General features: G+C 27.5%; 2 protein-coding genes across 2 annotated transcripts; one reads left to right on the forward strand and one right to left on the reverse strand.

The window, feature by feature from the left end:
- The first annotated feature begins 1,173 nt into the window (after positions 1-1,173).
- On the forward strand, positions 1,174-6,248 carry LOC132927334 (uncharacterized). The gene is made up of 4 exons (XM_060991851.1): positions 1,174-1,314; positions 3,161-3,266; positions 4,442-4,669; positions 5,562-6,248. Exons 2-4 carry the CDS (start codon positions 3,174-3,176, stop codon positions 6,201-6,203), a joined length of 963 nt encoding a protein of 320 aa, XP_060847834.1. The 5' UTR covers positions 1,174-1,314; positions 3,161-3,173; the 3' UTR covers positions 6,204-6,248.
- A 1,046-nt stretch (positions 6,249-7,294) lies between these two features.
- On the reverse strand, positions 7,295-11,685 carry LOC132927485 (BUD13 homolog). Its single transcript, XM_060992026.1, has 6 exons — positions 11,568-11,685; positions 10,428-10,521; positions 9,723-10,002; positions 9,361-9,512; positions 8,979-9,175; positions 7,295-7,560 (listed from the first exon to the last, which is right to left on the reverse strand). Exons 1-6 carry the CDS (start codon positions 11,578-11,580, stop codon positions 7,388-7,390), a joined length of 909 nt encoding a protein of 302 aa, XP_060848009.1. The 5' UTR covers positions 11,581-11,685; the 3' UTR covers positions 7,295-7,387.
- Between the last annotated feature and the right edge of the window lie 2,001 nt (positions 11,686-13,686).

Raw genomic sequence — 13,686 nt, forward strand, 5'->3', positions numbered from 1 at the left:
AAAATACGTATTTGTTCTGCTGAACAATATATTATATTAGGTTGTATAGCTTGTGTAATTGTGTATAGATATAATCATTTAGTAGGTTACTATAACAAATGCTTAAAATTTTAATTCAACGATAAATCATTGCGCATTATATGAAAAATGGTTCTAAGTGGAGACTGCAGTTCTTCATTACCTACCAGCTACTAAGTATAGTAATTTATTTTACGGTAAATTGAATTAATTTTTGCCTAAAACATTGCATTTATTATTTTATCATAAGTACTCTTATAATAATAATTATGTACCTATAAATAACATTTTTATCATATATTATTGTTATTACTTATTAAAATATTAGTTTTTGAGTTAATACCAATTTACCGTAGAAAGGTATAAACATAAAGAGGTCTATAAATATCGTGCTATACATAGGTAATAGCTTTAAATTAATATCGCCATTTTTAAAACATCCTCACAAAAACTATTTTTAATTACAACTAAATAATTAATAAATAACTAAAATCGTTAATTTAATATCAAATTTTGTCCAAATTTGGATTTCAATTATTTATAAAAAAAATATGTTATTCATACATTTTTAAATTTGTTGTATTACAGAAATAAGTTCAAAGAAACTGAAAGAACTATTTATAAAGAACCTCGGTTGTATTAAATTTTAAAGCCTTATCTAAAAAAATAGAAAATTGTATACATTTTTTATTACAAAATAGTTAATAAGTTGTCATGATTTTGAAGAATTTCGTCAAAACTTTAAACGCATATAAAAAATTATAACAATATACCTACTTTTAATATTTTTAAATTTCTATATAAAAGCAACAAGTCGACATGGAATTACAATTCAAGTTTATTAGTCAAGCCTAAAAATGTTTATCAATAATAATAATAATAAAAATACTTATTATTATAATATAATTAAGTTTACGATTTCATCGCCCCGCTCAGAATCTAAAATTGAAAGTGATTATTTTTTAAATTTTGATTTACCTATTCTAATTCGCTAGATATTAGATATACTTATTAGACATTAACGGAATCTATGTACGAATATATTTTATATCAGTTGTTGTCTGTAGTAATGTAATTATTCGTATTGTAGCATAGTTGTATTGTGCACAATAATGTAAAACGTGTGTCATTATTATAATGTATAGTAACGCTGACTGGTTTGTGGGCTGCCGATCAACAGCCGTGCATCGAAGGCGCCAACCTGGAGGACAAGTATAATTTTTCTCATTTGCATTTCCACTGGACGGATGGTGATGGTAGTGATGTCGTCAATGAACACATCGTCAACGGCCGAGGGTAAGTATCAGACGCGTATTCAGAAATTTTGTTAGTCGAGGAGCAGGGCTTACATATTTTCCTTCCCTCTACATACATAATATACACAATTACCACTAATTCTACATTCATGAAATCAGAAATAATACCTTATTATTTTTTTTTCAACGTTTTCAATCAAAACCAACGGCTTATGACCACCTAATCTAAAATAATTTTCAACAAAATAATTTATCGATGATTATCATAGCCCATAGGCCTTAACAACTGATATTAACATAGGTGGTCCATACACGATAATTTAAGATTGTAAATGCCACTCCACGAATCATGATTGTATTGTTGCATAATTGTCACCATAGATCCATAGATATAGATAATGGCAGTGATTGTTACTGCTTATTTTTTATGATTGATGAATATTAAAATGTTTGGTTTTTTATTACTTGACTAGTTGGTTACAAAAATTTGACAATATTGAATGATTGTACATAAGCTCCGTCATATAATAATCAAATTCAAAAACAAACGTCATTGCAATATAATATATTTATAATAAAAAAATTATCACAATAAAAATCATAGGTAATTTAATATAAAATATAGCTTTATAGTGGGTTTTGTAACAAGTTGAGCCGTGAGAAGTATGATATACAATACATATGTATTAGAATAATTTATATAATGGGTATAGTTACTAATTAGTTAGTTGTATATCGCTAATATAAATGCTTACCTATAGCGAGTAGCATATAAGAAAGAATCTACCTTGGTGGCTAGTTTTTCCTGTAACGAATATTTTGAGCAAAATAACGACGACGTTGATATGTGTGGGCCTTCAGTGTGTGGTAGATAGCCCCGGTACTGTATAAAACCACAAACTAATTAATATTATTACTTACGACTAACACAATAAGGTCACGCGAAAGACCATGAGCGGCGTCAACAAGATTGCACATTGCCTAAATATAACCCCTTATAATATAGACACTAATATAAGAGTGTAGGACACTTAATTAGGTCTTCCGTTTTATAAAGTAGTAAATATTTCATAATAATAAAAGCCGTACCTAACCGTACTAACTACTGGGTGTCGATATTTTAACTTTAAGTTAGCAGTGTATCAACGAGGTGGTCATATTACACATGCGATCCATTATACGTTTATCAGATCATTACTGTCACTGTATATTATATTATTACATTATAATAATGAATATCTATAATATTAATAACTACTTGTAGCCAGTTTTGTAAAGTATTCGAATAAATGTATTTAAATAAAACTATTTGAATACTTTTTTTCGAAACGGAAAAATAGTTTTAAATTTATAACAAGAGATTTTTCTATTATTAATTGAGCAAATTATAAATCATGAATATTAGTTATATTAATTAAACGAAATATAATTGGCACATGATATGATTATATTTATAAACATCATTGTGTTTTATACTTTTATGCCGTATGGTTGTGATTTTTGTCTTGTATAGATCTATTATTATTTATAATTGTTAATTCCAACCATTCCAAAACTGATAAAAACTAACAGAAAAAAATATTCGAATATTTATTCTGAATATCTTAATTCTTATTTATTCGAATTCATATTCCGAATACAAAAATAAAAGTATCCTTTACAAGACAGCTTATAGAGTATCATGTTTACGTCATAGTTCTATATATATATATGCTACAGTTGACAGTTGTAGGTACATATTCGAAATAGATAGAATATTAAATTTTCTGATAAATGATAAGTTAAACCGAGTGTTATAAGTATGATCGAGTGTTAGGTTAGTTTTTTCTCTATCCACATTATGGTGAGTTTTAAAAGCATTATTAACATACTTTTTTTTTGTCTAGACACGAGTTGGAAATGCATTTAATATTTTTCAAAGGGTCGTGTAAAACAATTGTTGAAGCTGGATCAATAAAAAATGGTATTGTAACGTTGGCATATTTATTTGACGTAAGTAAATACATGAGTAGACCCTAATACCATATACTAATATAAATATAATGCGGGTTGTTTTTTATATTATTTTCTTTAACGAGTATATTTTCAGTTTTCACTAGAACTTACTACTGTCTACCTCTACAGTCTTTTTTTTGATTTTACTTTTATACCTACGCTGCTGTAGTGCTATTAAGTATTAATGATGGTTACCTATCTCCTAATTATTTACTTAATTATAAATATCTAACTATCTAAATATTAAGTTTCATTTAAGAATTAAGTAGATCCATTTTTTTGTAATCGTTCGTGTATTCGTTGAAAATTTTAATAAAATATTTTAAACGTTTCATTTTCACATTTACCAAGGCTAAACTAAATAGATTATAAAAAGTCTTATTTGTTGTTTGAAAATATCTAAACAGTGCACAATAATATATTTTATTAAATTCCCAGTCAGTTATTATGCAGATAAGTATTTTACAAATATTAATTTGCACACCACTTCACTTTGGCATAGGTAGCCAGTAGATTCTACCAAGTTTCGCTCATGCTGCACAGTTTTGGACTATAATATATTATTTACCCTTATATATATATATATATAATATTAAAGAATAGGTATTTTTATATATCAAATTTCTAAGAACACTATTGAACTATTTTATGATTTATTTTTACAAAGTTTTTTAAATACTACATTGAATGTCTTAACATCATCCATTTTTTTATTTTCCGTTGAAGTGTTTATATTATGGATAATCTATATAATCGTCGAATTATTGATAGTTCTTGCGGTCAAAGTGATCCGACAATTAACGTTCACGAACGAGGCGACAAAATAACTCATGCAGGCCCAGTTCAAGGGGTGACACTAGGCGACATAAGCACACTCCTGAGTCCTGGGGTGGTTTTTAATATGTTCATATAATAAATAATTTTTAAAAAGATTACATGACAGTCGTGACAGTGTGACACGTTGTGTAATGTATTAAATAATAATAAATATTAATTGTTTTTTTTATAATATTTTTTAACAACGACAGTTTGACACTTTGAATTTGTAAATAATGTAAAATTATTCCTTGAGTTTATATATCAATGAATAAGTTTTTAGGTACCTAGTTTGTTTAACCTTTTTTTTGTTTTAAGTAACATTTTGTAACATTATTTTAAAATGTGTTCTATAGGTCACAGAAAACCAACATCAGGGCATTGATCACATAACTACTCATTTGAGTAATGTACAAACGTTTGGAAAAACGTCTAGAATACCCGTTTTTCCGTTAAGCCATTTGATTCATAACCAACCAGTTGAGTACTTTACGTACTCTGGCCAAATCGATATACGCGGATGTAAGTGTGGCGTAACTCAGTGGATAGTTTTCACTAAAACGAGTGATGTTAATCGTGAACAGGTATCAATCATTTATATATATATATAGGTTTTTATTATAAACACATACCTATACGCACAAGTTATATATATATTACAAACATAGTCGAATAATAAAAGTACTGAAAATTATTAGTAAATGTGCAATATAAATAGGTCGTATCATCACCCCACCTTTCTTCAAAAATAGAAAATAATAATACGCTTTCAGCCTTCAGTAGGAACTACGAGATGGGTTTTCCTTAATTTTGAATAATGAAACATCCAGATTAAATGTATTAAATAGATATGTAGCTTATTTCAATACTTATTTGTTCGTTGTTAGAATTGGAAGAGGAGAAGTCCACCACGATATAATTCTTTAGTCACTTCAATACTTCATTCAGAATCTAAAAATCTATGTAGGTATCTACAATAATACAACATTTGTGGATCTACTCTTGTATGTATCTTATCATCCAAAATATTAAAGATGACAAAAAAAAATTATCATTAAGTCCGAATATACCTATTAATCATTGTTTTTGGTATAGGTACCTTCTTTAATTTTTAGGTACTTACCTTTCTTTAATCTTTAGGCTATCCTTATATCATAAACATTAAAAAAAAAAGTTTGGAACATGTTTAATCAAAACAACTTCGCGTTAAATTTGTAAAAAAATACATTTTTTCTTATTTATTTACTTAAATAATATTTAATAATTTAATGGCACGCAAGAAACAAAACAAAAAACAAAAATCATGCAATTTTTGGTAAAATGTGTGTACAAATGTACTCATGCTACACACCCGTTAAAAACTCATAAATAATTATATTTATATAAAAATATTTTTTATTATTATCATGTGCCATGTATGCACGGCGTTCCGACGTACTTATATTATGACAAAAAAAATAAAAACGTCATGCTCAGATGGATCAGTTCCGTTGTATGCTGAACAAACAGGGTCATGCTATCAATAGTAACTATCGAAAGGCCAACCCAGTGCCAGCCGGCAACAATACACGTCCCTATCTGGTAGTGTTGAACGGCTACCACAGTGACTCGACGGATGGCGTTGTCGTGACGGCGGCGGTGGAGTCAGAAGCGGCGGTGCCGGTGGTGGAGTCAGAGGCGGGGGTTGAGTTAGAAGCTGTGGTGGAATCAGAAGCATTGGTGGAATCAGAAGCAGTGGTGGAATCAGAAGTATTGGTGGAATCAGAAGCAGTGGCGGAATCAGAGGCGGGAGTTGAGGTAGCCATGGTCCGATCACGTTCCGGCGAACTAAGGCAGATATCAAGACGCCCATCGTTGACTGTCGTCGCATCTGTCGACGGCGGTAATTCGCGCAGGCCCCTGTGCGTCAAGTCCACTAAGACGCAACTGTTGCGTCGTTCGTTCAACCTAAATAAACTGTCGGTCCACAATTACTGGCCACCGACTACGAAGCCGGTTGTCATAAGCAACCACGGGCTGTTTGAACACGTGCAGAGGGCGACCGTTGTCAAAACCGAGAAAAATAACTTGCAGCCGTCGTTGTCGTTAGTCAACGCGACCAGACCTTCGTGGAAGTAAATGTCACGTTATTATAATACGTACACCGCGCATGTGTTACGTTCAAAAGTGTACGGCCAACTACTGTTGTTGTTGCTATATGTACCTGTTATGTTATACACATTGATTGATAAATAATAATGTGTATTTGTACAATTTTGTACTACTTTAGTTTAGCTTGGATTTTCTTGGGTACAACCCCGTTTTCCCTTTTCGTTACATAATCGTTGATTTTTGTTAAGGCTGTAGTCAGTCGACTGATACCTATGTAGGTATTTATAGATACAATTAACCATTTTCACTGTAAAAGTAATAAGTATGTATATGCAATAACATCAATTAATTAATCATTCATTTTTTTAAATAAAACTTAAATTAAATCTTTTTCGGGTAAAGGAGTAAAACACATAATATTATATATAATAAACTATGAAAAAAAAATTAATTCAATTATTATTACATTATAATTCAACATTTTTATGGTTCAATTAGGCAGTTCAATTTGAATCCCTTATTGGTATCAACAACCCAAATGATAATCGATATGAATTATAATAAAAATATAAACACAATAGGTATAATTAGTAATAATATTTTCAATACTAATTATATTGTGTTTATTTTTTATATGCTATGCTTATACTCCTCTCTTATTCTTAAAAGTTTATATTGTTGTACAATAAATTAAGACATATTTAATCGCTATCAATTCCAATAAATTACCAATTTAACCCAAAAAACCAATTTATTTTCTTTATTTTGAATATATACAATATAATATTATATATTAAATAAACTAACTAAAATTTAATGCACGGCCAGTAAGCTATCCATACTATGTATAATCAATGGTAATATTATAAGAAGACGATGCAAACAAAGTTGATTTAATTAAAATAGTTGATGTATTTCCTAAGATAAAAAATGGAAGATATCAAGTAAAATTATCATTTAATATATTAATTTTTCTGTTTTAATATACTAGACGATTTTATTGCTTAGTAAATTGTTTTGTGAGTTTATTAATGTTTTCCACAAGTACCAATGTTTTTTAAAAATATTTCTGATTGTTACCTATTTAAGAATCTTACTTAGTGATCTGAGAAAATGTATTAAAAGTCAAGTACAAGTTTATTTAATTATAGACATACATTTAAAATTATAGGTGATAATTACAATTAATTCAAATACATATACATATTAATTCATAAGTCAGAACAGCTCCATTTATATGCTTCATCTTCCACAGCTTTCTGAGAATTTAGTTGCAGTAGCCATTTCTGTTCATAACCATTCGATCTATCTACACCATCCCATGCAAATCCTGGAACTATACCAAACCTGTTTGGTGGACAAAATCCTCGAAACCGCTTTACTTCTATTTAAATATATATATATAAAAAAGATTTGTTACAATTTTGTATAACTAAATTAATATTAATTGTAGACTGAAGTATACCGGATGATCCATTTAATGTAAAATACTCATTATTTCAAAAACTATTATATACACTTTTTTTTTGTTATTTTACTTTTTTAATTCTTTATTTAGAATAGAATATTTTTTTATATACTTTCATAAATAAAATGTTATTTTGGATAAGTAATTTATGAGATAAATATTTAAAACTTAGATTAGTATGTTGGAATGGTCATCAGCATAGCTAGAATTTCAATCAGGGGGGGGGACAGTGGCATAGCCAAATTTATATCATTAAAACACAATTTATAAGGTGTAAGAAATATAATTTAGTTTGAAGTGCAAGGTGAGGGCACTTGCACCCCTCCCGCTCCACCCATGGGAATGGCACAGGGATATTCAGCAAAATGTTTTCCCACTATTCCACTCAATTAAACTTTTAATACTAATAACTAGGGCAAGGACTTTTATGCATTTGCATATTTTATCTGGTGAACATTATAAGTATAAAATACATTTCACAACATTTGTGATCAATTACTCAAAAGTTTTTTGCGCATATTTTGATGGTTTATCAAAAATCAAATACTTTGGTAAATATTTTTCATGAATTAGTGCAATTCTGATGTAGGAAAGATAAATATTTGAGAATTATTTAACAATTATTTTATATTTTATTTTTGTTTTATTAGATACTGTTTAGTAATGCATTTTTTTTTGAATCTCTGATAAAATTGCTTTCAAGCACAAAGTTCATTTCATATGTCAAGGAAAAAATGTAACTTTTATTTAGCATTTATTTGCATTTTTAAGACTTGTATTTTAGAGCATTTTTTATGTTTTTAAGTCATTTTTATACAGGAATTGATAACATTTGATAAAAATTAAGAAGCACCTGATTACACAGTGCTATTATGAAACACAAGATAAAAGTACAACAAATGTATCCATCTAAATTGTATATTATACAAAATATTATAAAAATTTGGTTATGAGTGCATTAAATCATATTTTTTTAAGGGATTTTTCTTTTTTTTTTAGAGCATTTAAATTCATTTCCGAGTAATGATTTACAATTATTTAACAATAAATAATGTAAAAAATTATTTAAATCATTTAAAAACAAGACTTATCAAAATATTTTTTGTAAATAATAAGTATTTTACGTTGAATCGTTAAATGGATTGGGGTGAACATTGGTATTTTAAATTATAGCAAATAATAATATCATTTGGTTTATCTTTAAATATGTTTTAACGAGTAAATAAAATTTACAAACATTCATAAAGTAAATAAGCATTGTTTGTTATAAATGTCATTGTATAGATTTGTACAATTTAATTAGCTCTTATTAAAAGACTAAAAATAGGAATTACCATGTCTGACACCATCAGGAGAATCTTCACCTGATCCTTTATTTTTTGATATATATTCGAGCATTGGATCTCCATCTCTGATCTTGGACTTCAACAAATTCTCCAGGTCTTGGTCATCTGCATATCTCGCTAATGGTTTTTGCATTTCATGCAAATCAGACTCGTATTGTTCTTGAGCATCCTTAACTTGTTTTACTCTACAATTATAAAGTATATATATATATATATATAAGATGTTTTAGTACCCAGTACCTAATCTGTATAAGTCAGTTAGATCATTAAGAAATAAAATACTGATTATCTCCAAACATATTTAAAATTATAAGTGTATTTATATAGTATAATTTCATCAATAATTATTTATAGTGTAAAAATTAGTTACCCTTTTCCCCATACAGCATATTTCGCTTTATGCTCTTTTAATATTTCTTCTTTCTTCTTTTCTTCTTCTTTTTCTTTTTTGAGATCTCGTTTTTTACCAGTTTTTCGATCACGTCTAATAGGCATATCATTTTCTATTGACTCATCATTTTTCTAAAAATGTATAATAATAATTTATAATTTATATACAGTGGAACCTTAATAACTCAAATCTCTTTAAGTCAAAATTTCAATAACTCAAAGGAATGCCATGGCCCCAGCATTTCAATTTATGATAACTCACATTTTTTTTCACCCTCAACCAATTCAAGTTACGAGGTTTCACTATATGTTTAATTTATGATAAACTTATAACTTATATACCTCTTTTATTAAATCATTTAAAGTAGATTTATTTATTTGTTGAACATAATTTTTGACTTGATCAATGTCAATTTTAGTAGAATCCTCTTCAATGTCACTATCTCCACCTATTCGTTTCCATCGATTTTTATTTTTGTACATGTCCAATGTTTTAACATCTTTAGGTCTTTCGTCAACAACACCTACTATTTGAGGTGCAAATTCATCAACTGGATCAAACCCAATGTTAGTTTCATAATCATTTTCAACACAATCAATATTGTCGTCAATAATTTGTACTCTACAATAGAAAAATCAAATATTTTATTATTTTGGTTTATGATATTAGATTGTAACAGTTCTTTCAACAGTTGAGTTTCTTTATGATTTATTTTACTTTTATTCAAATAAAATACGCAAAGATGTTTAAAAAAAAATAAAAGTTGTTGTAAATTATGCATATTTGAAGATGTTTAAAGCTTATTGAATAAGCATAATATTTAGATATGTTTTGTACATTAATACATAGATTATTAATATATTGATATTAAAGCTATTTTAATGTTATACAAACATATAGGTTAAATAATAACTAAGAAAAACAACTGAAATTGAGCTATTTGTATAATATTCAAAATTTAACACAAGCACAACCTAAAATGTATGTATAGGCTAAATCATACTTAAAAATAAAGTTAATGATAATGTTCATATTATAAAAAATACCTTTTTTGAATTTTAACTTTTTCTTTTTTCTTCTTTCCACCAGAAAGATATTTTTTTAGATAATCCTTTTGGGACATCACCTTTTTTTTAGTCTCTGAAAATATAAAATACATAATTTATTGTATAAATAATGTTAAACAATAAATTAAATTATGTTGATTGTTTACATTAAAAACTATGATGCTATCTTCATAGTACCTTTGAGTCATATTTGAGTATTCATATACCAAGTGATACATTTTATTCACTCCTAATATTTAAACTAAATAATAATAATAATTTGTGTAAAACCAAAATATACATTTAAGATAATTCCCTTCATTAAAATTTCTGGTTTGCAATATATTTATTATTATTTATTACCGTTAATTTTAAATTAATATCACTATTGTTCTATTATGAAAAACAAAAAAAAAAATTTGATAGTCTGACATAAATTTTGAGATAAAAACATTATTTTAATCAAACACAATCATAACATTTTTACAATATAGAAGAATGTGAAATTTGTTCTTCATAAAATGATAAAATAGTCAAAAACAACTGTTTGAAAATATTTTAATACTTAACTTAAGTTTAAACGACTAGTGTACATACAATTGTTAAGACAACGTTAAAAGATTAATTTAATTCTAGATAAATAACAATCGTCTTGATATTTATTTGATTATACGTACATATCAGTGCACTATTTGTTTTAAATCTCTTAACCTCGCGCAAGATAGCAAGTTTGCATTCAGCAGTACCAACAAAGTGTTGTTAATTTTAGTACAAGAGTGAATTGAACTTTAATCAAAGAAAATATGAAAAGCATTATCTATGTTCTTACATCAGTTTTCTTACAATGTTTCAATTTTTGTGGTAGTTATTAGAATGTAAAATGTTACAATTTAATAATGCTTTGAAACATGAATACTGTAAAAAAAGCTAACATAAAAACAAAGTTGATGTTCTTAACTACAAGTTTTAAACATGGTCAATCTACTTCAATACGAAAGTTAATAACACAAGGTTTGTTCTGCTAAATACAAATTTACTGTTGTATATGGGTCAGAGAGAGAAAACAAATAATGCAGATATTCTCTTAAGCCGTGAAAAACACAAGTATTATTAGTACCGATCATTTAGTGTTGTACTTACCCTTTTGTGACATGTTTAAATGTTTTCAAATGTCTGTAAGGCACGATTTTTTCGATTTAAGATATTTGTATTGTGGTTTGTTTAGATTGTAATGATTGTATCCATATATTTCCCGCTTATCAATTCTGATAAGGAAAGCAACAGTAATATTGTATATTCTATTGCCTATACATATATTAAAAGGAGTTTTAATAAACATTTATTTTTATATTATATAATTCTATATTTAAGATAGATAAATAATAATAATTATCATTGAGATTATACTTTATACTATTATTTATTAATTATATTCACTTACTATCATTTGTAAAAAATCAGACCGAAATATTTTAAAATCGCTTTTCTGCTTCCGAAAAAAAAAATATTCGCAATTCAAATTTGTATATTTTTTTTAACGTTGAAGAAGAACTTACTTAAATTTATACAATTAATACTTAGGGCTTTGTTTTTTTTATTAATATTTAATATACACAGATATAAGACTATTTTTTATATAAATAAATATATAATAGTCGTACTGCCACAATATTTATGTATTAACAAGTAATGCCACAGTGTACAGTCTATTTCCAGTGCGGATACCGTGTCGCTTAAACGTAAATAATATGGTCTGTCGATAGACAGGTTACCACTGTTCTTGCTATTTATTATTTTTATAACAAATAATATGCGTATTGCGTATACTTATACACAAAAACATTTAGTAGGTACAAATTCTTGCCCAATTGAATAGTAGATACATCAAACGCAATATTAAAATAATATTATAGGAAATTAAATTAAATAGATATAAAAATATCTAAAAATAATTTTCATTTGTTGATTTCAATAAAATATTTTAAAAACCTATTTTTATTTCTTATAATTTATTTATAAAAATACATCTTACACTGGAAGCTAATATTATACATGCCGTCTTATATATTATTATTGTAAAGAGTGATAAAAATAGATATTTGTCGTTTCCGTATTCCATCACTACATTGCGGGGAAATAACCACAAAAACAATATTTTAAATTTGATATATTATTATTATATTGATCATCTGTATAATTTCTGAGTCTATCGATAGTCGATATTATTAGTACAATGGTACGTCGTACGTAACAGGTTGAGCTATTAAGTTTGAGTAGATACATGATCGATATTCCAGCAATACATATTGAAGTTGAAGATTTGAACTCATATATATACGAGTCTGGAGTCATTAGTCAGACTAGGACGTAATCTATTATTGATGTTTCTTTTTGTCTTTTGAAAGTAATAATGATTTATTTGTTAGTTATAAGTATAATATTATTATTTGGAATTTGGTAACTGATTGATAACTTATTGAGTATTGACTGTGTAGTCACATTTGTGAAAAGTTGTGTACATTGTAATAGTTATCGTTGTATATCGTATTGGGGGGAGGGGTGCAGGAGCATGGAGCTTCCCTTCAAAATTTTATTTATTTTAGCGTACCCCTTCTTGTATTTTTAATTTGCACGGGGGAATGAATAAATCATTATTGAAAAACTTGTAAAACGTTTATGTTCTATATAATATATATATTTATATATTTGTTTTTTTTTGTTATGGGTGTAAAAAATAATATGTCGTTCGTTTTTTAATACATAAGCACCTATAATTATATGATTCAATAATATTTTTTTTCTGCTCTGTTTCGGATTTGCTTGATGAAATTATGGCAACCCTAAATACAATTTCATATTTTACATAAATCAGTTGACATTTGATGACAATATTGTTACATCCAAACTCGTCGACGTAGAATGAATACGTGATTTCTTTAATGAAGAAAAATCTTTATTTAACGTAAACTTAGAATACAAAAATACAATACCTATGTGAGACACAAGCTAGCTGGTGAGCGATACGGCCTGGCTCAGTGCCTGAATGTTTCAAATATTCCTAATTCTAACTGTCTGCTCAGCTCTTGCAACAGTCTCTCTTATTATTTATGATCGAATCGTAAAGAGTGGTAGTCGTGACTCGTGACGACTCTATATACTGACTCAAGGGGGGTCTCGTAACATGATTTAGTGCCTATGCGCTTGTCGATTCGTATCCTTATTCGCAAGACATGGGGTTTCGATTTTTCCAAGAAGAAAC

The sequence above is a fragment of the Rhopalosiphum padi genome, chromosome 3, assembly GCF_020882245.1.
Source record: "Rhopalosiphum padi isolate XX-2018 chromosome 3, ASM2088224v1, whole genome shotgun sequence".
Lineage (NCBI taxonomy): Eukaryota > Metazoa > Arthropoda > Insecta > Hemiptera > Aphididae > Rhopalosiphum > Rhopalosiphum padi.

Coding starts and splice junctions, on each gene's coding strand:
- LOC132927334 (XM_060991851.1), top strand. CDS start 3,174: ATGCATTTAATATTTTTCAAAGGGTCGTGTAAAACAATTGTTGAAGCT. Junction 3,267..4,441: donor CGTTGGCATATTTATTTGAC/GTAAGTAAATAC, acceptor TGTGTTCTATAG/GTCACAGAAAACCAACATCA. Junction 4,670..5,561: donor GTGATGTTAATCGTGAACAG/GTATCAATCATT, acceptor CGTCATGCTCAG/ATGGATCAGTTCCGTTGTAT.
- LOC132927485 (XM_060992026.1), bottom strand. Junction 9,513..9,722: donor TAAATGATTTAATAAAAGAG/GTATATAAGTTA, acceptor ATACATTTTTAG/AAAAATGATGAGTCAATAGA. Junction 9,176..9,360: donor TATGCTGTATGGGGAAAAGG/GTAACTAATTTT, acceptor TTATAATTGTAG/AGTAAAACAAGTTAAGGATG.